Source organism: Argentina silus, assembly GCF_951799395.1.
Source record: "Argentina silus genome assembly, chromosome: 6".
NCBI lineage: Eukaryota > Metazoa > Chordata > Actinopteri > Argentiniformes > Argentinidae > Argentina > Argentina silus.
Genome location: NC_139660.1, coordinates 9,875,277 through 9,898,475, shown reverse-complemented (window position 1 = coordinate 9,898,475; position 23,199 = coordinate 9,875,277). Strand labels below are relative to the sequence as shown.

Here is a 23,199-nt window from a genome sequence, read left to right as displayed (position 1 = left end):
TAAACGTAAACACCTTGGCACTGATCTTCAATCTCACCTGCAGAGTTTGGAGTTGAAGGTGAATTTGCTTGGCTTCCGTGTGAGGATACATTGGCCGCGGTGACGGCGGTTTTGGCAGCGTACATGTTGGCTTCTTCTTGGAACTTTCCAATGTTTTTCTTGTATCGGATTCTTTTGTTTCCGAACCAGTTGGAAACCTGCGTAAACAATGAACACAAAAATAGCCATGCTTTTGTTACACAAATCATTACCCACATTTCTAAAGAGCAAACTGTCACAGAAATCAGAGTGAGTTTTGCATGGCCTTCACTGGCATGTTTGACAGTGAAGACGGCAGACTGAGGCGGTGGAGAAGCTTCATAGACCGGTGCTGTGAATCCACATTAGTGCCAGAATGGAATGATTGCCAATAACAGTCTCATTATGTCACTATGACTGCAGCTATCATCAGAACTCACGCTAGCACCAATCAGTCAACATCCGCTAACACCCATTACGGCTAATGGACTCCCAGATGAAGCTACGGGGATAAGACCAGCGCTAATGATAAACAACATTAAAATGATAACCAAATCAATCCTGCAAAGTTTCAAATGCAGAGAGGAAGGTAAACATGTTCTTTTATTACTGCCCAGGAACAGACACTCAACAAATCATCCAGCCTTCAGCATGTTCTCAAATGATGCCCAGATGCATCCTCAAATAATTTTGCATAAACTAATGAAACCGTTTGTGAAAATGATCCATTCCCAAATGATGGATGCCAAACACTGTTTACCTGGGTATTGTCACTGCCTTCTTAATATCAGTTATCATTTACACAGCCATGTATGGATAGCTTTGCAATGTTGGATGAATACAAGAGTGTCCTCATATAATACATAATCCATTGCTGTCCCCTGTTTTGTATGTGCAGTGGTCTTCCTACAGAAGGGGGGCGCTGTACTGTACCTGTGAGACTGTGATGGAGCACTTCTTGGCCAGCTCTTCCTTGGCCTCCTCGCTGGGGTAAGGGTTGCTGAGGTGCGAGTAGAAGTACTCATTCAGGATCTCTGTTGCCTGCTTGTTGAAGTTCCGTCTTTTCCGTCTGCAAAGAGAGCGTAAAGTGGTTAGGGAAAGAAACATTATGTTTTTGTGACAATTATGACAACATGCATATCATCAGGACAAACCATTCACAAATTACTGTAGGTACTTCAAAGACACCAAACTGGGGCATCCCGTGCAGTAGAAAAACAATACTACTGTATAACCTGGTTTGAAATATATTACTTTGTCAAGTTTCACAAATAAATCCTGATCAACAACACTGCATTTTCTTTTTAAGCATAGGAAAAGGGCAAAACATCATGTGCCGATCGATTCACTGACCCCTCCATCTCCACCATCTATCAGGTTATGTCTGCATGTGCCACATCTCATGAGGGCTTTACATAAGCTGCAAGGGAACCCTGTAAATTCTCCCTCCATGCATCGACTGGTGAGGAGATTTGTGCTGAAATCTCTGTCCCGCACTTGAAAAGCCTGCTTGAGAATATGTAAATGTGCACAGCATGGGCTCCGGCAGCCAGTAGATTAATCAGTGGAGCTGAGCATGGCAGTGCCTCTCACCCAGCGCAAAGCCCTCCCTTCCTTTTCCCTGCACCACCGCAATCATTTGCAAAAGAATAGATGGGGAGCTTTGTAAGGGAGCAAAAGCCTCATTTAAATGTTATGCCTCCGACTCAGACTTAGAGTGAGATTTATCCTCAGAGAAATGTATGCAAATCCAAAACATGCATCAAAAGGAACAAGCGATTACATTAAAAAAGGGAAACATTTAGCGTTATGGAGCATGGAGCGAATTGTTACTGTCCAAGCAGCAACACTGTGTATGGATCCAAATGGCACCCAGAGATGTGTGCTACACGGCAGATTTTGGAGAATCAGCTGTGATGTTGTGTGTAGAGTGGTAGTAAGCTGTACAATAACATGCTGGGAACACTGGAAACATGTTGGAGGTATGATTTGAGCATTTCATGTAGATATCAGGGTCATAGGGAGAGACACACAGTAACTAGCTATTTGCAGTTCAACAGCACATTGTAGTTGTGCTATCACTTTGCACATGTACATGGCTTAGGTAGCTGTAAATACACACACACACACACACACACACACACACAGACACACACACACACACACACACACACACACACACACACACACACACAGACACACAGACACACACACACACACACACACACACACACACAGACACACACACACACACAGACACACACCTTGCGTCAAGGAAGCGGGAGCGTAGGATCATGACGGCCTCGCAGGTGCTCTGTTTCAGCTGCATCTGGATGGAGCTGAACTTGCGGTGGATGATGCCCACCATGCGCTCAATCTCCTTGGGCGAGATGGGCCGCGTGCGTGACTGCTCCCTCAGCAGGTTCATCACATGGGTGGTGAACTCATTACACGCCTGCGAGGGGACAACGCACAAAACAGAGAGAGGAGTCAGACAGAGCGTTCCAGGGCCTGCCACACGGTCAACAGAAGTGATTAAGGTTAGGTGAAAGCAGACTGGGTTGGTGAGCATGTCTATAACAGACTAACAATGATGGAAATAGCTTTATGTCTATTGCCAGGTTGGGTCACCACCTCTACCAATAGGCTAAGCAGTGTTTGCATGCAAAGCAAGTACTGTATAGGATGAATATGATGTTCTCAATGTATGAAGGCACTGCACATATACTGAGGAAAAATGAAAATGAAATCAAGCATTGGACTTATTGCTTAATGTAGTTCTGTGGCATACTTCCTCATGGAGTCGAGGGGGAATATAAGTGGTGATATTTCTCATATTAAACAGAAGTGGCGATGGCAAGTGACATGGAGGAATGACAGCTGGTCCCTCCTGACGTGCACACCTTCTCAGTGTAGCCGGAACGGCACCAGAGATGAACATGCCATGATGTTACACTCATCCCCCTGTGTGGCGCGAGGCGTGACTCTGCCATGATATTAGAGTCAGCCTCTGTCTCCCTCTTTCCCTCCCTGTCTCTTTCTCTCTAGATCTGTCTCTGTCACTCTAGCTCCATCATATTCACGCTCATCTCAAAGGGCCTTTATTGACATGAAAGCGATAGTTATCAAAGCTATGTGAAGTGAATGAGTACAGACAGTAACAAGACATGAGGACATGACAACTATGAAAAAAAATGTTGGCAACAGAGATCATAGTGTCCAGGTGCAGGGGTGGTCACAGGGTTTGTGACATGATGTGATACACAAGGAGGTCAGTGGGGTCAACTCCCCCAATCCAAGTACGATCATACACATGTGTCAAAACAACACACACATACAATGCATAAAGACTTTTATTCTATTCCATGTGTATGTTTGATTCATCTGAAACAAAATGGAATTCAGGGGTGTGCAATGAATTCATACATGCTTATGATTCTCCTGACAACATAGTTTGTCAAAAAAAAGTATAGCATGCCATGCAGCTATCTTCTGTTCCCTTGCGGCCTAAGACACATTTCATAATGTGAAAATGTGAAAATACAAAAATAGAACAAAAAGTAAAAACTAGTACTGTCATAAATCACTGAGTGAGTAGGTGTCTTTCTCCCTAAGCAACACTACTGCTTTAAAGGACTGGGGTTGCCATCCAGTTACTGATGCTTTAACTGGGAGTCTTTCAGCATTTCAGCATTCTCTGGGATTTCAGAAGGAAGTGTGGTACTGTATAAGACTAGAATTGAAACCTCAGAATTGTAACTAAAAAGACTGAGGTGCATCCTGGAGCTAGGCTCACATTGATGCAGTTGCAAGCTGTATACAAATGTACATGAATTAAGACATCCAAAATGAGGCTGTCTGATAAACCTAACCAAATTAAAAAAAATAATAATGTTGTTAATGATATCACTAAAAGTATAGCTTTCGAGTGTATGGGAGGGCGTCTGCAGTAGAGGAGTACCTTGTTTCCGTTGCCATGACTCCCTGTGTAACTCTCCCTCCATCCGCACTGGGATACCATCTTAAATACAGTATATACATTGTCAGCATGTGATGGCAGCATAGTCACATGACCTTTTCCACACTCCCGACTGCTACAGCCCTGCCTATGTGTCTCAGGATGGCAACCCTGTCTACAGACTTGCATCACAAACACTCTGGCTTTGGTAAATGAAAATGGAAGCAGTGTCTGGGCTATGCGGAAAATACATTTGCATTTCATCAAACAGGGCATGCATTCATTCCAGGGACTTAATGTTTGACGATGTGTATATTGGTTAGTAAATAGACATAACATTATGCAGTAAAAATCCACTGATTTATAGGTGTGGCAGATAATGACATGGCGGAGAGGAGGAAAAAAAACTGCCAATAAGGGATGCAATGGGCATGAAGAAAAGTCATCTCTCTTTTTCATATCTCTAAATGGACGCTATAATTGCAGAAAGTCTCCTGAACTGGCATGTGACAAGAAAGTAAATGACCTTGCAGTCTCTACTGTACACACCTACCCTGGTGAGGTCTCTACTGTACACACCTACCCTGGTGAGGTGCAGTAAACAGGACATGCATTTAAACATTGCAATTTTACCTCACAAAGTAGATCAACTGAGAATAATATCCACACTAATTATTGGATAAGTTTCATGTTTTCAAGAGGTTACTTTTACTTGATGCATCCACTCAAATGCATCCAGAAACTTGCAAGAAGACTTGGAATAGAAAAGATGTACCCATAGTGCAAAATACAGAGATGATGGTAGGGGGAGAACATTCTGAATGGGAATTGTTTTTCAAAATATAAAACCTTGTATTAGTATGTGATTGTAGTTAATATGTGACTGGGACAGTGGTCAGGTTTGGGACACTGGGTTCAGATGGTCTTAATAGGATCACAATGTAGATGGAAGTATCATAATGTATCATGAATTAACAGAGTCAATGTGAAATGGAGTTTGGGGGGAGCTGGTGTGTGTGTGTGTGTGTGTGTGTGTGTGTGTGTGTGTGTGTGTGTGTGTGTGTGTGTGTGTGTGTGTGTGTGTGTGTGTGTGTGTGTGTGTGTGTGTGTGTGTGTGTGTGTGTGTGTGTGGGTGGGGAGGACTTAAGAGTGCAGGATGATGGGAGAGCCACCAGTGAGAGTATTCTGAGGCTATGTCCTTACCTGCTCGTATTTCTCCAGCTCTGTGTGGTAAATCTGCCTGATCTGGGACAGCTTGGCCCGGTAGTCAGAGTGCTCTGCTGAGTTGTCTGCTCCCGCCGCACCTGAGGCTGCCGCTGCAGCTGCCGCCGCTGCAGAACCGCCCCCCTTCTCTGGTCCAGACACACCCTCTGCTAGCAGCATGTTGTCCAATCGCATGAGCTGGGCATCTGGGGGCTCCTCCTCCTGGGCGCCACGGATACTCAGCACTGCAATGACAGGAAGGGTCGGAGGTCACTCACACGGGTCACCATCACAGCGCCGTGACACCGTAACAAGCTGTCCACTCCACTGCAGCGCCTGCCCTGACTCCAGGCCTGACACACACTCTGGCCTGGAGAACCATGACGCTGCACTATCACTCTGAACAAGAGCTGTGTTCACTATTATACAAGCTGTAGTGCATTCATGTGTACTTTACAAGCGAAGTATGCAAACAGTCATGAGCAAGAAACAGGTACAAACTACTGTAGCTGGCAATATGACCATCCTGTCTGGATGAGGCGCACCCGTTTGATAAATCACCTGTCTTTTTCTGGCTCATCTCAGTGCCAGAATAAAGGCTACCGCTAAATACTTTGGCAATACTGCAGATAATAAAACCCCATTTATCTAATTTCATTAACTTAAAATGCAACTTGAGTAAATACCAGAGGCAAGCACTGTTTGTTATTCAATACAATCTAATAAAACAATTTGAAAAAATAAACAAATACGATAAATAGCCGGGGTTTTAACCTCTGAAGAGTCAGTGGTGACATAATCACTTGTGGATGTGATGCTGTGTATCAGTATTGTACATTGAACTGTGGATTTGTCCCGAAATTATTTCCAATTCCGTCTTTCAGTTAAACCTTATGCACACACAGAATCAATATGCAATGTTTGATGCCATTACAATAGTGGATACCCTCACATCAGTGTTGTGTAAGTATATGGGCTACAACAAAAGCCCCTCATAGAGCAATAGTAAACAGCATGAGCACAGCCAATCAGCACTGGACAATGCAAAGTAGAGGCCCTCCCCTTTCCTTCCACTAGAGGTCTCCCTCACCGTTCTTTAGGACAGGCAGGGGCAACCTTCCATTTTCAGAGGTAACACACACACTCTTATATTTCCTCCTCCATCCGAGCACCATCCATTTCAATTACAAACACCTTCTCCTATAGTATGTGAATTTAAATTGATAACAGAAACAACGAGTGCGTCAAAAGCAGGCATTATCATTACTTCAGCAAGGCTCAGCCACTTATACAGGGTATGACTTCGTGACTTAAAGGCCTGTGTGCCGATTGCCATTTAAAATGTTAATACTTATCATGTGTCTCATTGTCCCTGAATGAGAAGGGACAGCCAGGGAGCACTTCATTAATCCAGAGACAATGGGAGTGCTTGGTGCATTAACCCCAGACTGCCGCCTGGGTTGGGCTGCCTGGGCGGGGGGTCACTACGATGAGAAAGAGGCCTGCTGTACGGCCAGAGGGAGGATGCCCCAGTCCCCCCCCCCCCACCCCCACCCCCCTTCTCCCTTTAAGTGGACTGGAAATGCAAATGTGGCGACTGTTGGTGAGTGGGAGAGGTCAGCAGTTCAGGCCGTAGGCCCAGCAGGAGGTAGATTGAGTAGGGGAGCGTTGGAAAGAGGGGGGGGGGGGGCTTGGATCCTCCTGGGAGCACAGGACTGTACAAACATCCTGTCTCATTACAGCGCGTCCTTCATCACACTGATAAGGTATGGATGAGGTAGGTGGAGGGAAATCCCCTATCACACGACATGCCACCTCACGTCTGTTGGCTAGCGCTGGCTTGTACATTTCCAAATCCATCCAGCCTCTTCCAACCCTCTAACAGGCCTGTCCACACTAGTTCATATATCTGCAACGGTCCTGCTCTATAAACACAGAACACTGAGGAGGGTGGTACAGTGCATGATTCCTGTGGTTACCACCTCATAAATACTAGAGTAAAGTGGGTGTGAAAGCTGGTCTACACCGCAAAACATTATAACCCATCGTAAAACAGAGTTTTAAATACAATATTATCGCCTGCCATTGTTTACAGAATAATACCACCACAGTTATGCACCTCTAGACTGGTGAGAGAGAGCGAGCTTTGACATTGGTAAACAGTAGGGCTTTGTAGGTAAGTGCAAGAGTAATATACTATTGGTTTGGGACTAAATTAGACTATTCGTAAACTTGGATGGCTAAGTAAAATCTGTTGTTGTTATACTGCAAATTCACATGACCCTGTCCTTGGGAGAAAGGGGAGGGATGACGCGTTCTCCCTAAATCTCAGTGCTAACAGTATTTTGGGATTGAAAGAGCACAAAAATGCAAAGGAGGAAGCTCTTCTCAGATGTTTCAGCTGAAAACTGAGGCCTACAGATTTCTTCCCAACTCATAAAATGTCTAGACTGTCAAATGAAAATGGAACATAAACGGCTTAACATTCACCAAGTGTTTATTTTACTTGGCTTGAAGCACCTCCACCATTCGTCTTTTAAGAGAGCGGCCTCTCCAGAGCAGGTAATTTCTTAGAAGATCTTTGGGTAGAAAAATAGAAAAAGGATCTGATATACCGTATTTAAGAATGAACTAGGAAAAAAGGTCAACCACAAATCCTGTCTGAAAAATGAAATGAAAACCAGCCCTTGTTGATGGTTAAATAGCCTGCATTTTCATTTTCTTTGTGGAAGGTTGGATTGTGAGCTGTGAATGTTATTGTTTCATACAGTTTTCATGTGTGTGCCTCAGCCTTAAGATAGACATTAGAAACAGTCACTGTTAAACCCCTCCACTCCTGAGCTGACATCTGTAGCCCTCTCTACCCAGATAGGTTTCTCGTTTGGGGCCCTACCCTGTAACTCAGATGCAAGCTCCATTCTGGCTGCTGATCCAGCCGTGTTGGAGAGCATCTGTCAGGAGGGAGCAGGCAGGAACAATGTAACACAGACAGGAGGAGAAAGCCATGTTGGCTGTGTGATGTCATCCCTCATTGACAGCAGATTGTCACACAGTGTGTGTCATCTGAGCTACAACCAAGTTGAATAGCTGCTGCCTACAATATCTACTCATATTAACAGCTCTTTCAATGCGATGAAGCTGAGCTAGTTCCGAGCATTACTGGTATCATTGTTCTGCTCTGTCTGCCAGGTGATGCTATGGTGTTGGTTTTTAGAAGCACACTCAAATCAATATGATTTGGATAATGATGACAGTTGTATTGACGTGGCTTTCATCTGTCTACTGTTTTCACGGTCGAGTTGTTTGGGTATTTGGCTAGAGCAGTGCCGTAGTGGCCCACATACCATAGAGCAAACCCAGGACCTGCAGTGGGTCTGCTGTCTCGTCTGAGGGAAATGCCTGATGGAGGTAAATGATGATTTATTTATTCCGCCCTGAACCTAAAGCACATAATTAAAACCACGGAACAGATTATCTTAAACAAATAAAATGAATAAGGAAAAGAGAGAGCAGGGGGGTAAACGTGCCTCTATAAAATTGGCTTTGCTGTGGGTCATAATTACACGACTCAGTGAGGGCCACTTTATTGGGTAATGGCAGGCTAATTGATTCATCCTAATGTTTTCCAGCCTTGGGTCTGTTCAGCTCTCCCTGTCCAATAGTGCTGGTGAACTTACTTAGCCACCCGCAGACAAACATTGAGGGTTCTCCAAGGGATAAACAATTATCTGTGTGTGTGATTTCAAGCCCCATCCCCCTCCTGCTCCTCAGCGAACATTCACATTTGCTCTAAGTCTCCAATGGACGGCATTTCCCTGTTGGAGGCATTTCAAAGATGGCTTGTTGTCAGACAATGCCTCCTTCCTCTCCCCCGTTGCTGACATGCAATTCCCTCTAGATAGCGGATAAGCCAAGCTTTATTCCTGCACAATATGAATCAAGACACGGGATTATTATAGTGCCATTGCTAGCTGATGAGTTTATTGATACCACCACCATTGCAGGAGAGATAGAGCAGAGGTGTCAGAGAAAACACTGAGAGAGCAGTGTTTAAGATGAATCGATGCCCTCTTGGCAGATAGTCTATCTCTTTGCCTATACAGTGAGGAGGCATCAATGTGGATGAATGCAGACTGTTTGCAGGGGGGTCAATGGATTTGGCCACAAAAGGCCAGACTGAAGACCATTGGTTGGTTTTGTCAACATTGTAGATACACATAGTCCAGGGTAAAATGTCACCCATTGAATAGAAATGAAAACTAAACTAGAAGAAAACCAATGGGGGGACCATGACATTTATTCAACCTCACAGCATCTGGCCTTTTACAAATCAAATCGATATTTAATAAAAACCCAGGGCAATTGGCTTTTGGAGAGGTGGATTTTTGACTGTCTGCTCGTTTATCGAAAAATATTTATTTTTCATTTCCAAGAAACCGCTCAGGAAACAGCCGTGTTCTTTGAGGATAAGCTGGGAATATTAGGCATGGAAATGATTTACACATCTATTTGGAGAGAGCTGCTTCCTTAAACCCCCCCCCCCCTCTTTTGAACAGTGGCATGTGTAACATTCTCTGCATTTTCCATTAGCCAATCATCCAGCTCGGCTCATGGCTCTCTGTGAGGACACCAGTGGATATTGAAATATTAATTGAACTGCTCAAAACAGAGACGTAGATCATTTCAGCTTAACTCTGAGTTTGGGGCGAGCCTTAATTGAACAAGGATAAGGGACAAATCTCCCTGCTCTCTCTGCGAGGGACTGAACCGTGTCAGACAAGGGGGGCTGGCTGGGGTGACATACCATCTACATAGGCAGGGTACTACCAGCTAGTACAGGGAAATCTTCCATAGACTTTAGCTACACTGAATGAATGGACAAAATAAAGGAATATCCCCTATCCAGTCTACACCCCTCTCCTGCGGCACAATCATCAACAGTACAGCAAATATCTAGATATAAATAAAACAAGAATGGATTCAACTTAAAAGATCCAGAACAGAAACATAATCAACCAGGGATAAACATAACAATAGGTCTAACTAGCTCCAAAAATAGAACAGCTTTGAGTCAATGTTTGGGCAGTGACAATATTTGGGGGCTGTATCAAAGCCTTCTCAGAGGATTAAGCTCTCTTCCAGGACACCGGCTGCATTCTCAAACTGATTCAGCTCTTTTTCAAATGGCATAACAATATCTGGCCCGGATAGTTGCAGCACACCACGTAGAGCGGTCCAGATATCACATCCTATCGGATTAACAGAGGCAAAAGCGAGGCTGTCAAAAGCCATTACCATATGTAATCCCCTTCTCGATTTTGCAGGCATGTCGACAGGGACTGTTGGCATGGCAGCCCGTCATGGCAATCTGATGATAGGGGAAACGCTGATGTTTAATTAATGATGTTGGGGCATTCTGTCACAGTTAGCAAGATCTATGGTCAAGCAAGGGAGCCCCGGTGCCTCTGACAGAGATGAAGGGTCGTTGCAGCTCAAACTGGCAGACACCTTTGGAGCTCCTCCATTTTGCACTTGGATGTTGTAACGTGATCCACTGTGTTGCATCAGGGAAGGGAGCATGGGGAGCCAGCCAAAAGTGACACCCAATGCCAGTCAGGTGACGGCCTGTACAGATATGCCCCATACTAGTAAGGACTTGACACTGCCTTGCTCTGCCACTCAAAGCGCATTATGATTAGAACTGTAGGGCTCAGGATCTGACATCATCACTAGCCTGTGTGATGCCGAGGTTAGCCTTATTAACACAGGGGTGAGGTAAGAAGGGCTAACTAACTATTAAGATGGGGAAGTTTGTATATTCACAGTAAATGCACACAACATTTTTACGAAATTGGAATGCTTGGTAAATAATTTAAAACTTTAATTATAAAAAAGACGTAAGACAGAACCTACAGTGCATTGCTTAAGATGCTGATAGATAAAAAGATAATTTACTGTATGATGAAAAAACATGCATATTAAGATGAATGGAATTATACATGAATCACCTTTAATTCAGATTTTCAAAATAATTCCATTGACAGGCATGATGTAATGTTGTTCCCCCAAACAACTTAACAAGACAATTTTGATGCAACCCTAAAAACAGTGTGGTGTGCCCGGCCTTTGCATAATTAACCCTTTCTGGTCGAGCTGTGGTCGGCCTGTCTGGTTGAATTTACAGTGACAGCGCTGGCCCTATTTGTTTGCATTGGTGATTCAGTGGGCACACTTCATTGTGGCTTTAGCAGTTAATAAATCACAGTAGCAGCCCCCTCTCTCGACGGGAGCGTGTGCTACGGTGGTCCTGTCACAAGGCAGGCACCAGAGCCGAAGCGACAGCTACATGCTAATTCAACATCGGCATAATTCATTATACAGTCACGAGTGTACTGGAATGGAAAGGGAACCAACACACACCGGGAGGAAGACGACAGGCATCAAACCGTTAAAACCAGGCCACCCCTTTATCCACTCCCCTTGCCTTTATCAAAAGTGAAGCCTATACACTTCGCCACTTATCAGAGGTTAGGCTGCAGCTCATAGGTGATGCAAAAAAGAATTTATCATAAATAAACATGGTTAGAAATTGTCATAAACATATGACAGTATGCATTCATCAAAATATATATTGTATACTCTAGAAATGTTCCCTTTGCTTAGCACCAAAAAAGGATTCAATTAAATAAAAAATCCAGTAATCAAGAGGTCATTTGTTTCAATATAAGAGCTTCCTAACAGCATGATTTCAAGCTAATATACAGTAGGTCTATATTTTATGACAGAATACTATGCAACAGTAAAACTCTCATTGGAGAGCCTACTCATGTCACCTCAATATCTGTTACGGCTGTGGAGGATGATGTCTTGCAGGAGGACACGTCAAAGGTAAGATAGAGGTTATTGAAATAAAGGAGAAATTAACAATAAGATAAAGGGTCAATTAAAAGAATAAGCCCTTGTGCTCCTCAGGAGGTGACAAGTGTCAGGAGTGGAGCTGACAGGCGTCGCATTAGCCCGCTTTGGTGGCTTCTTGTCCCCAACGTGGTCCCTCCAGTTTGTGACCAGCAGTTCCAAAGTGAGCGGAGCAGCGCACACTTTGTTAGGGGCGTCCACGCACCCTCCCCTCCCCTGCAGCCACCTCTAATAATGGTAATTATAATCATTACAAGCCCAGCCAGGCCTAGGGGCGGCCAGTAATGATGCAGCCAGTGCTACGGTGGAGACGCTTTCTACTCAGCGTCTTAAGTGAAAGGCATTGAGAAGAAAAATGGTGTTCATTATTCAAGCTAGACAATATATTGGGCTTGAGGCCAAATACATTTCTGTCTACCTCCTCTTTTATGAAGAACTTTTTAATATATGATTTGAGATGCTTGATTTGATCAGATTTGAGTTCATGGTGTACAGTTAATGCAATAAGAAGAGCCTGAGGCTTCAAAGTCTCGCTGTATTAACATCTGCAGAACAATCTTAAGAGTGACAACATTGCCCAAGAAACAATGGAATTACAAGTAATTCACTCTGTCTATCAGATATCTGTTGACTGCCTATGAATAGGAAACAAATATAGAGACATTAGCAAACCCTACGATTGTTCTAAATAGCGATGAAAAGCAGGGGGGAAAATCGGCACTTTATTAGTCATTATCACAGTTGGTGCCATTGCTGCACACCAGTATTTCCTCCACACTGACTGGGATTGAGTAGCCAGTCAGTCAGGTCTCCAGTGTTGTCCACATGAGTGTCTGTCCAGCCCAGCGTGCACCAGATCCTCAGGGCATTAGGCAGTGTTGTGTTGACTGGGACTGGGATGCCATGTCATTAATGCTTGCCTCCCCACTTCCTTATTAAAGCCATTCCTTCAGGAGATCAGACAGGCATGTCACTGTGTAAAACCAGGCCAGTGTGGTGGTGAGGTGATCACACTGCCACCCTCAGCCTGTGTGTGCATGGGGAACAGGATATGATGAGCACACAGGGACAGCACACAGTGTCTTTGTTATCAGCCTCCTCAGCCAATGTTTGGCCTCTCCCAGACCCCCTGATGTCCCTGTGATTCCCTTGTCAGTGTGTGTTAATGGAGCTCAGAGTGCCTCTGCATCTTGCCAATCTCAGATTGGTCACACAACCACCGAATGTCCTTTTGACCATGGGACACCAGGAATGGCAGAGACAGAAGTGAACTATGTATTGAGATCATTTTGATCATTATATATTTTCCTGACTATAATGTAGGTGTGATTTAAGACACATTCAACACATTCAAGACAATTACACATGCAAGGAGTGGTGTTTATGTGAGTACTCTCAGGTTTTAAAAAGAGTATTAGGCGCTTTCAGAGGTTATTGGACTGAATGAAGTAGAGCGATATAGACTATCTGATCATACCCCAGCAGGCAAGCATGGCTGCCCTCCGTTCCACCCCATTCCATCTATCTGACTATGTTCACTTGTGTGGCATTTTTCATACAGCACAGCTCTCTTACTGCCAACGAGTTTATGTAAAAGTGATTAACAGTAATTAATCCTTAATCACCATGATTAGCCAAGTTTCAGTAAATTAAGCCACATCTGGAGCAGATGAGGGCTTATGAGTGGCGGCAGGAAGGGATGCTGAGTCTGGACGACAGCCTTTACTGAAATCTACCTGCTACGCTTTGGCACATTTGGAAGAGATAATTCTGCCATCTTTTTGCATGGGGTTTGTATAATAAAACGTGTGTGGAATTTCTTTACCCACTCAACAGCAGGAAATTCCCATAAGATACTTAAATACACAAAGAACATACAGAACGTACATTGCTTATGATTTTCAGCCCCAGGTCTTGTTATGTACATGATGTCACATGATGCAATGGGGTGTCCCAAGAGGACATGCCTCTTGATATTCCATAAAACATTTTGTGACTTTCTGACACATTTTCACAACTAGAATTAACATATTACCTGTATATCTATAAACACATATTATAAATGTTAGCCAAAAAACTGACACACACACACACACACACACACACACACACTCTCTCTCTCTCTCTCTCTCTCTCTCTCTCTCTCTCTCTCTCTCTCTCTCTCTCTCTCTCTCTCTCTCTCTCTCTCTCTCTCTCTCTCTCCCTCTCTAACACACCATCATGCTGCATTCTTGATTGGCTGTGTTGTCTGAAGATGTGTCTGTGCATGCCAGCAGCAGAGCCCTCTCTCTCTCTCTGTGTAGCTTTACACTGGTAGATAAATGATGCAGTAGGCATGACTGTGTGCTGAGGCGCATGTTCCCTCACGGTGGGGGTGCTGCATCTATCTCCCCCTGTTTCTTCCGTGCTCCCCTGGAGAGCTCCCTCCCTGTGCCCCAGTCTCTCCCTGTTACACAGCTCCGGATTAATTACACACTTTAATGAGCTGAATTATTAATGGGGCTCTTACTTGGCAGTTTAAGGAAATGCAGCGGTGAAGTCAGTGTTGAGCTTTGGGCTTCCAGCTCTCATTAAAACATCACACAGGGCCTATGGGACCTGTGTTATTTAGCCATTGAAATAATAGGAGGGGTATTTTACACATTGCATGAAGTAAAGCTGAACCCAATACATTCTGCAGGAATCCTAGCACGGGATATTGTCACTTTCATGACATTATGTCATTCTGATTGCAGGCCCAGGGAAAATGAAAGGCCATTTAAAGCAGCCATTTAAAAAGGTTCCCTTTCTGATTGTTCAGCGCAGTTGGAAACATTATTATCTGAAATGGAGTGAACTGAAGAAAGAATGAACGAAAAGGACGGCAATTTCAAGGAGAAAGTGTCCCATTCCTTCTACTTTAAAAATGAGGACATTTTCAGTGTAACAGTGTGATTTCATACAGGAGTCCTATTATATTATATTATAGTCACATTATAAGTGTACAGCTTGTGGCAAAGAGGCATCATTAATTGCTACTGAAAATATAGATACACAAATGAAACAATGATTTAAGAACAAGAATCACTGCCAGATAAACTAAGAGACAGGCAATGGTTCCTGGGACTGAACGACAGCCAAACAGCAAAGACTACAGCCCCATCAATCTGGCACCACATGACTGGTCTGGAACCTGATACATATTGTACTTCTTTAAGGCTGAAACACTGATGCCACTCAATTCTATTGGTGTATGGAATCAATATTCCATCAGTATATTCTATGACCTGGTAAAGAGTATATTAAAACATGAACAACATGTATGTCTGATAGTTGTACAATAAAGGCCATTTGATCTCACATTGTAGGGAGAGTATACCAAAGCATTTACATGTGGTACATTGTCATATCAATACTACTACTCTTTTTTGAGGAGCATCTTCATATAAGACGACTTATTTACATTAAGGGTGTGATAACAGTGGTTATCAGTGATGTGATGGCTGCAGCACTAACAGAGACTGTATGTCTGCAGCTGAGATGGGTTTCACAGTTGCCGATATAATCTCCAGTGAGATCTCATGGGACTCCTCCATTTGTGTACGAGATGCTGCCAATGCTGACTTTGTTCCTGGCATTCTGGGGGAAACAATAGGAAGCCTCAAACAGCGTCAGATTCCATTACAGCCAAACAATGTTCTGTACAGCATTCTGACGGGATGTTCTCCTTCTGACCGCAATTGTTCTCTTACAGTTTTTAGCCCAATATTCCAAAACACTGAGTAATAATACTGTTGCTTAACGGATGCAGTTGAAACCAGATGATGATGATTTTGATTTATTTTATTTTTTTGCTACTGTACTGTGAACAATAGTGTCCCTGAGTGATGTCCTTACACAGGTCTCTGATTAGTAATCATTATGAATAGTATTAATCTGACCTAGAATGGCCAAAGTGGTGAGACAGGCAGGCATGCAGGCAGGCGGGGGTAAGGATGGGAACATGTCTCTCTGGAGTCATGCCCTGGGGACACTAATACTCTCCACAGCTTCAGGCCCCCCCTGTACGGAGGATGAAACCGACACAAGTACTCAAGATTCACAAATGGCCAAGCGGCTCATTACGGGAGCGCTATCTGGGTCACAGAGCAGATGCAAATGTAGGTCAGAAGGAACCCCTGTTGTCAATCAAGAGACAAAAAAGAAAGGGGTGGAGGAGGTTTGAGAGAGTGCCTCCCTGGTGAAAGATCACGCCTGCTGCACATCACAGCCCATCCCCAAGGAGAAGTGTACAAAAGAATATGAAATCATAGGCAGGGGAAGATGAGGCTGGGAGGGGGTGGTACTGATGGTGTCACAGGTTGAATGATGGACATAAAACATCATGGGACTGATGCTTGTGGGGTTGACTTGGACTAGCCAATAGTGAGTTTTCAAAAGAAAAAAATTAAGGTCACTTGGCTAATATCTTACCAATATGAGAGCCACTGAGGACCCAATTGTCTCAATTTTCATTTTGTTGTGAAAAACAAATGTCTAGGGACATACAGTACCTGAATATGATCTATAATATATAGATACATTCAATTGGCTGACTATGCATTTCTATCCACTCTGCAAGGTCATAATGATACAGATGACTGTTGATGGGGGTTTATTTGAGATCCTGTTATGAGTCGGCTCCAGAAATTCAACAATTGCAACGCTTCAGAATAACTACCAGCTGCTCTTGGTATTTTTAGCCATGCCTTTTATATGAGGGTCTGTGAGGATCATATCATCACAATCAGGTTTGTCTTCTGTTGTTTAGTTGTGTAGCCTACTGTGGAACACAAAGTAAATAAACGCATAACCCTAAACTTCCTGGATGGTCTGCTGTGTGGAAAATGTTCAAATGTTTAATATCAAGTTGTATGAAGGTCATTTGTGAAGTTTCTGGTATATGGCCAAAAACTGCATTTGCTGTACTTAGTTTTTGGAACCCTGACCCCTTTACTCACTCATCTGCTCAAGAAAAACAAACATTATGAAGTGTTCGTCTACCATTTACCACCACCCCTGTGCTAATAACGCAATTTCCCAACAAGAGTCTGCCTATCCTCCATGGTTTGTTGAGCACTTTTCTCAGGTTACTGGCTGGATTTTAAAAGCAGTCTGACCTAGATGCTGTAGACCTCCAGAGACCGCTGGATCCAGCTCCTCTCTGCTCTTCACGAGCCTGGCTGCCACATCCTACTGAGAGGGACTAAATCCTCCATGTGAAGTCACCTTGCAGAGAGAGCTGCTGTTAACCTGTACTCTACACTCACTGTTGGGTGGGTTCCTCTAAAACGGCATGTTAGTGAATGAAGCACTTGAGCACCCAAAATGACAGGTACATGTTTTTAGCATTTTTGCTGATTGAAGCTCTTTACCAAGTACCTTTAATCTTTGCCAATGCCTTGCTCTGTAGCAGTCTGTACCGCATTCATTCACCCCTACCTGATAACCCCACACTGTGCTCCAAAGCAGTAGTAACTGCTCAGGGGTTGACACTTGTCTGAATAATGTTATGCTAATGCTTTAGGCTACCTGTATTTACCCCTAAGTGCAGCAAGCACTCTTGATTACGGGCAATTTTCCTGAAAGAGGGAGAGAGCAGGCAAGAAAGACTGAGTAAAAGAATGGAATGGAAAATCTTCTTTAAGCTATAGGAAAAGTACAGGCAATTTATGGAGGATGACAATTTTCCTTGCCTCTGAAAGGAGCACTTTATAATTGTGCTGAAGCAGAGCCGTCACAAAGCGGGTAATAAACTTGGGGTTGGGGGGGTGGGGGTGGGGGCTGTGGGGGGGGGGGAGTAGCATCAGAAAGAGTCTAAACACAAAGGCTCAGCAACTAAATTGATACAACCTTTCTGGAAACGATTTATCCTGAACACACAAAAATATCACGCATGAAACAAAATATGATAACTCTGAACAAATAGAGCCTTTGATAGAAACTCAACTTAGTGTTATTACTTTGTAACTTGCTCTCCAACTTGCTGGTCTTTGACAAACTTGAGCTGCACTCCCACAATTCCTTAGTTACATCTGAAAAGAACCCCTCCACAAATGACGAATGAGGACATGGTCCTTTTAATTTGTCTGCTGGTCTCCATGTTGCCTCCGAAGGCAGATGTAGAAATTGATTGCTCTTTCCAGCAGTGTGTGTGTAGGGGGTAGTGGGGGTTAGGGGGGGGAGAGAACAGGGATTCTAAAAATAAAGCAGCAGAACCGTGTGTGCAGTGCCAGATTGGGCTTGGTGCTGTGCTCGTCTCGCTCTGGCTCCACTTCTATCTGCCCGTGTGATAAAGCCGCTAACAGGCCTTTATCAGGGAGCAGGGGGAAATATGCTCCTGCCAGATTAGGCCCCAGACTCTGCCAAGGTTATAAACAGCCTGTTATCTGCGTCCCAAACAGAGTAATCCACGCTCTATCAGCACCCAAACATATGGGCCACACAGAGCAGAGATAGCCTCTGACGGACACTTGGTTTTAATTGCAATGAGAGCCACCAGAGCATCACCAGGGAGGAAAAATCCCACAAAAGAGAGGGTTTATTGTGGACATCTTCCACCTCTAGTGCAGCCGGGCAATGTTCACAAAGACCTGCCTCGACCTTTCTGCACAGCTGCACCTGCTCCTCCTGATGCATGCTGAATATATCATGAATGAGCAGCACCACTTCCATGGTACATTTCCTGGCACCAATTAAAGCCCCGCAGGGTATTTGTTCTCGTCTGCATTGGATATTCTCTCATTCATCTGGTGTCATTTTCATGTCTTTTTATTTTTCATCTGCATGGTAAATTAGATGAGGCCACCATGAGTATGCATGAATTCGATTAGGTGGTGATGGGAAATCTTTTGTTGTGAGCTCAGAGCATAGACAGCTCCCACTCAGGTGCCTCACTTCACAAAACAACTACAATTCTCAGACACACTCTGTCTCGCTAATCAATAACAACTCTTACATCCCCAGACTCAGTCTTGGTAAACAACAGCAACTCAGACACACTCAGTCTCTCCAAACAAAAACAACTTCAAGATGCGGAGGTGAGGAAAGACGGTAGAAGGTAGAAGGATCACATAAGGTGAACACTATAGCATAAACCATGTCTGCATACCTACTCTGTTCCAGACAGCCATATAATAGTGAACTTACTGTTCTACAGCAAAGGGGAAAACAAAACTATGGTGTCAAGATGCACTGTGCTGAGGTAACTACAAGTGAGAAAAGTCCAGCATTTGTGAAATGGTTAATATTACACCACATTAATACTAAAACACATATTCCCTATTAAAGTGTAGATGCAGGACGGTTGGTCGAGAACAATTTGCAACTCTTGAATGGGAAATGCTTCAACTACACACTACATTTTCAAGTATTTTCAACCATATGAAACCTTTGTGTAGTTTTGACTTTAGAAAACCTTGATAAAAGATGCCTTTGACAGAAGAGGAGGTGACTGTGGCTGCCCTGTGCTAGATTCATGGGCAGGTGTAGGCTCTGGACTTCAATATTATCCTGTAAAAAATAGCATCTCCCCAAAGATTAATGACATTGGGAAAACAAGCACTCCTTACCTGAGGACATTAATGAGACACACACACACACACACACACACACACACACACACACACACACACACACACACACACACACACACACACACACACACACACACACCAGTGATCCAGTCATCTAGGTTTAAGTATTTACCATTTAGAACAGATGAAATATGTAATTTAGTTTCTACAAATGGAAAATAATATAGCTACTGTATGTTCACATGTTTTTAACAGTGTTGGTGTAACGTCTCGTCCTGTTTCTTAGTTCATGTTTGTCTTTGTTTCATGTTATTCATTTTTTGTTTCCTGTTTGTTTTGTGTTCCTCACCTTGTCTCTCATTTCAGACACTTCACCACCTGCCCTTGTGTGTTTCCCGCCTGTGTGATTGTCGACCCCACCCTGATTAGCTTCACCTGTTCCTCATCATCCTTCCCTGTGTATTTAGTCTGTGTGTTCCCCTGTCTCTGTGCTAGTTCGTCTTTGTACCTTGTGTCAAGCGTTCCAGCGATTTTTCCTCGTGATAAGTATTCTTATTACTACTAATTATTTTTGATCTCTGAGTATGTTTTTGACTTTGCCTTTTTGCCTGCCCCTTTTTGGATTATCTGCCTGCCGTTTTGAACTGCCTGCCTGTGTACCAAACCCTGCTTTGCCTACCCCCTTCCTGGATTATCTGCCGACCCATTGACTGCCTACCTGTGTACCAAACCTTTCTTAAAGTAAAGACTATTCTATTGGATTTAAGTTTTTGTCTCCGAGCCATGCATTTGAGTCCTTTGCCTGAGTACTCCTGCCATTACAGTTGGGGAGTATTTCCACTACATGTAGTTCAACTGTCAGTTTAACTGCATTTTGGTAGTTAAACTAATTTCAAATCCTAGTAGTTTTTCCTGCAGTTAACTACTTCTTTGCCATGTAGTGGTGTAGTAAGCTACTGTCACTACTCACTACATTTTTGCAAATGAAAACAGAAGAACTGTGGAATTTAACTATTATTCTTAACTTTTTCTTAACAATTTCTCTACTATTTCTTCTTTTACTGCCTCCGGCTCCCCACTTTGCTCCACCTCACAATGTTTTCTTTCCCAGTGATTTCAGTCACACGCTTTCTGTCACATCTTTTAGTAACTGACTGTGTGCTGGATAAGGTAGTTTCGATGTAGTGAACTACTTTTTCAAAGTAGCCTTAGTTTGCCAAACTATATTTCTCTCAAGGCTAGCTTTAGTGTAGTTCAACTTCTTTCCTAGTGAAATAATTTTTAATCTAGTTAAACACATTTTCAGAGTAGCTTCCCCAACACTGTTTTTTAATTAGATGTTTAGTTGTATTAACACATCCCCTAGGTTTTCATGGTAGACACTGTTAGAACTAAAAACCAGGACAAGGCAGCATACCAAGCAACTAAAGCGTTAATGAGGACTGAGGTAAATCTCAGAGAGATTTAGGTCCTCTCCTTCTCTGCTCTGTCTCCTTATATAAGCAGCAGGTCGCTCTCTCTGTCAACGAAGCTGTGATCTGAATATCTCTGCCTTCATAAAAGATTCAGGCCTTATTGACTTCCTACTTTCCTTTCCCCGCAGAGCCTACCTCTTCAGCTCATTTTAGATTCTGTTCTCGTGGCAGAAGATGCGCACCTGCCTCAAGAAAACACAGCCAGCTTAACAAAGGCCTTTTATACCTTTTCTCCCCACAGCGAGGGCAACCACATGCAGTCTTACTGTGTTAAAAACATACTGTAATGACTGTGTGTACTGTAGGCTATCATTAGAACTACATGGGGTTGAAATTCAGTCTGATGCATGGTTATTTTCCAACTGAGTACTACATTAAATGTTTCATAATTTGCATCAGAAGTTTGAAGAGCCTGATGGTTATAAAAGAGTTATAGTCACCATTCATTTACTGTTGAGGCATTGTGCTGTTGAATTTACAAGAGGATATTAATCAGCTGTTCCCTACTTAAGGGGTCAATTGGGAGATTATTGTCATTATAAAATACCACACAACATCTGTGATGTTAAATATTGATATATCATGTTTGGTTTGTTTCAGCTGCTGTGAACTGCTATTTACATCTCATATTTCAGAATGCATTACCCATTATAGCATTAGAAAGTCACACAGACGGAGTTCAGATGGTTGCGTCTCTACGCAATCTTTCGATCACCAGCTACACTTACTAAAGGCACAAAATCTAATAAATTCCTCATTTTATATACTTCCTCCAGATTTGAAAGTCTTGTCCAATAAAGTTTTAAATGTCACGGAGGACCTATAAGATAGATAGTATAAAACTGAGGCAGGGAGACCATATGACACACTGTCCCTCCTCCTTTTACCCAATAAAGTTTTATATCTCTGAATCAACTATAAAATGGACTGAAAATTGTCAACTGGGGAATAATTGGCGCTTTACTGTTATCATTATATGTCCCAAAAGGCTCTTCTCAATGCTCTGATCTGGCAGGATTCTGTCACCTTTGAGTAAATTACAAAGGTGTAGTATATCCTTCTGTCTGTATCATACATATATTTTGTAACATCCCTTGCATTTTCTTTCTTTATAATCAACATGGTCTCCCAAATGTGGGCACTGGGTACATACTATACATAACTTGGTTTAGTCCAAGGTGATAATTTCTGGGATTTCTGACATTTAGTAAGGACCTTTAAGATACAGTATATCATCTATCTAAGATGTAATATAAATGTGGGCTAGTTCTCAGTGTAAGAAAGAAAGGCCGTGTTTATGAACAAAACATAACAGAACTGTTGAATTCAAAAGGAGCTGGGTATTCTTGACCCTAAAAAGCGGCACTAGCCCTCTGTCCAGGATTTCCATGTTGCGACAAATTGGTCGAACAAACAAAAGCAGACCAGCATTTCTAAGGCGCTGCATTTCACACTTGGGTAGAGGCAGAGGACGGGCCTTTAATGACACACAGTCCCCCCAGTCACCTAGAATGAGCGCGCAGCGCTGGAAATAGACCGGAAACTCAGCCTCCTCACAGCCAAGGAACCCAGCAACGCCTGCATGCCTGTCTATACCCCAGAACAGCATGGCAGAGAGACACAAAGCCAATAGATAACCCCCCCCCCCCCACCCTCTCTCTCTTTCTATGACAAAGAAAAGGCCATCATAACATATACATATTGTAATCATTACAATATCATCTACTGTACAAAGTGTGAGTGCCGGGGTAATATTAAATGAGGCGATATCTGTATTCAGTTGATGTGCTGCAGTGCCCAGTGATGTGAAAGTACATTAGATGGCACAATGTCTATCCTAGGATTTCCCAGTAGATTCTATCCATGAGGAGTGTGCAGACAATGCCACATGCTACCAGACTTCAATAGTGCTTACATGATTAATGGATAAACATGCAAAGACTCATCAATATTCAAACTATATCAACAGTAGCCTACCTTCACATGTTCATATTCCCTTATGTACACTCACATCAGTCTCACATAGGCTGTGTGACTTTTTAAGTACCCTTGGCAAACAAAGACAGGTACAGGGATT

At 43.2% G+C, this 23,199-nt stretch overlaps 1 protein-coding gene across 4 annotated transcripts in view; it reads right to left on the bottom strand.

Moving 5' to 3' along the window:
* pbx1b (pre-B-cell leukemia homeobox 1b) overlaps positions 1–23,199 on the bottom strand; it is a 51,321-nt gene that overhangs the window by 7,154 nt on the left and 20,968 nt on the right. For 2 of the 4 annotated variants that reach the window (XM_083671280.1, XM_083671282.1), the window contains exons 3-7: positions 5,180–5,424; positions 3,980–4,039; positions 2,283–2,473; positions 952–1,087; positions 38–197 (exon numbers count right to left, since the gene is read on the bottom strand). In XM_083671280.1, the coding sequence (XP_083527406.1) occupies positions 38–197; positions 952–1,087; positions 2,283–2,473; positions 3,980–4,039; positions 5,180–5,424 (792 nt within the window). The remainder of the gene's footprint in view (positions 1–37; positions 198–951; positions 1,088–2,282; positions 2,474–3,979; positions 4,040–5,179; positions 5,425–23,199) is intronic. The other 2 variants (XM_083671281.1, XM_083671283.1) reach the window with 1 other exon arrangement.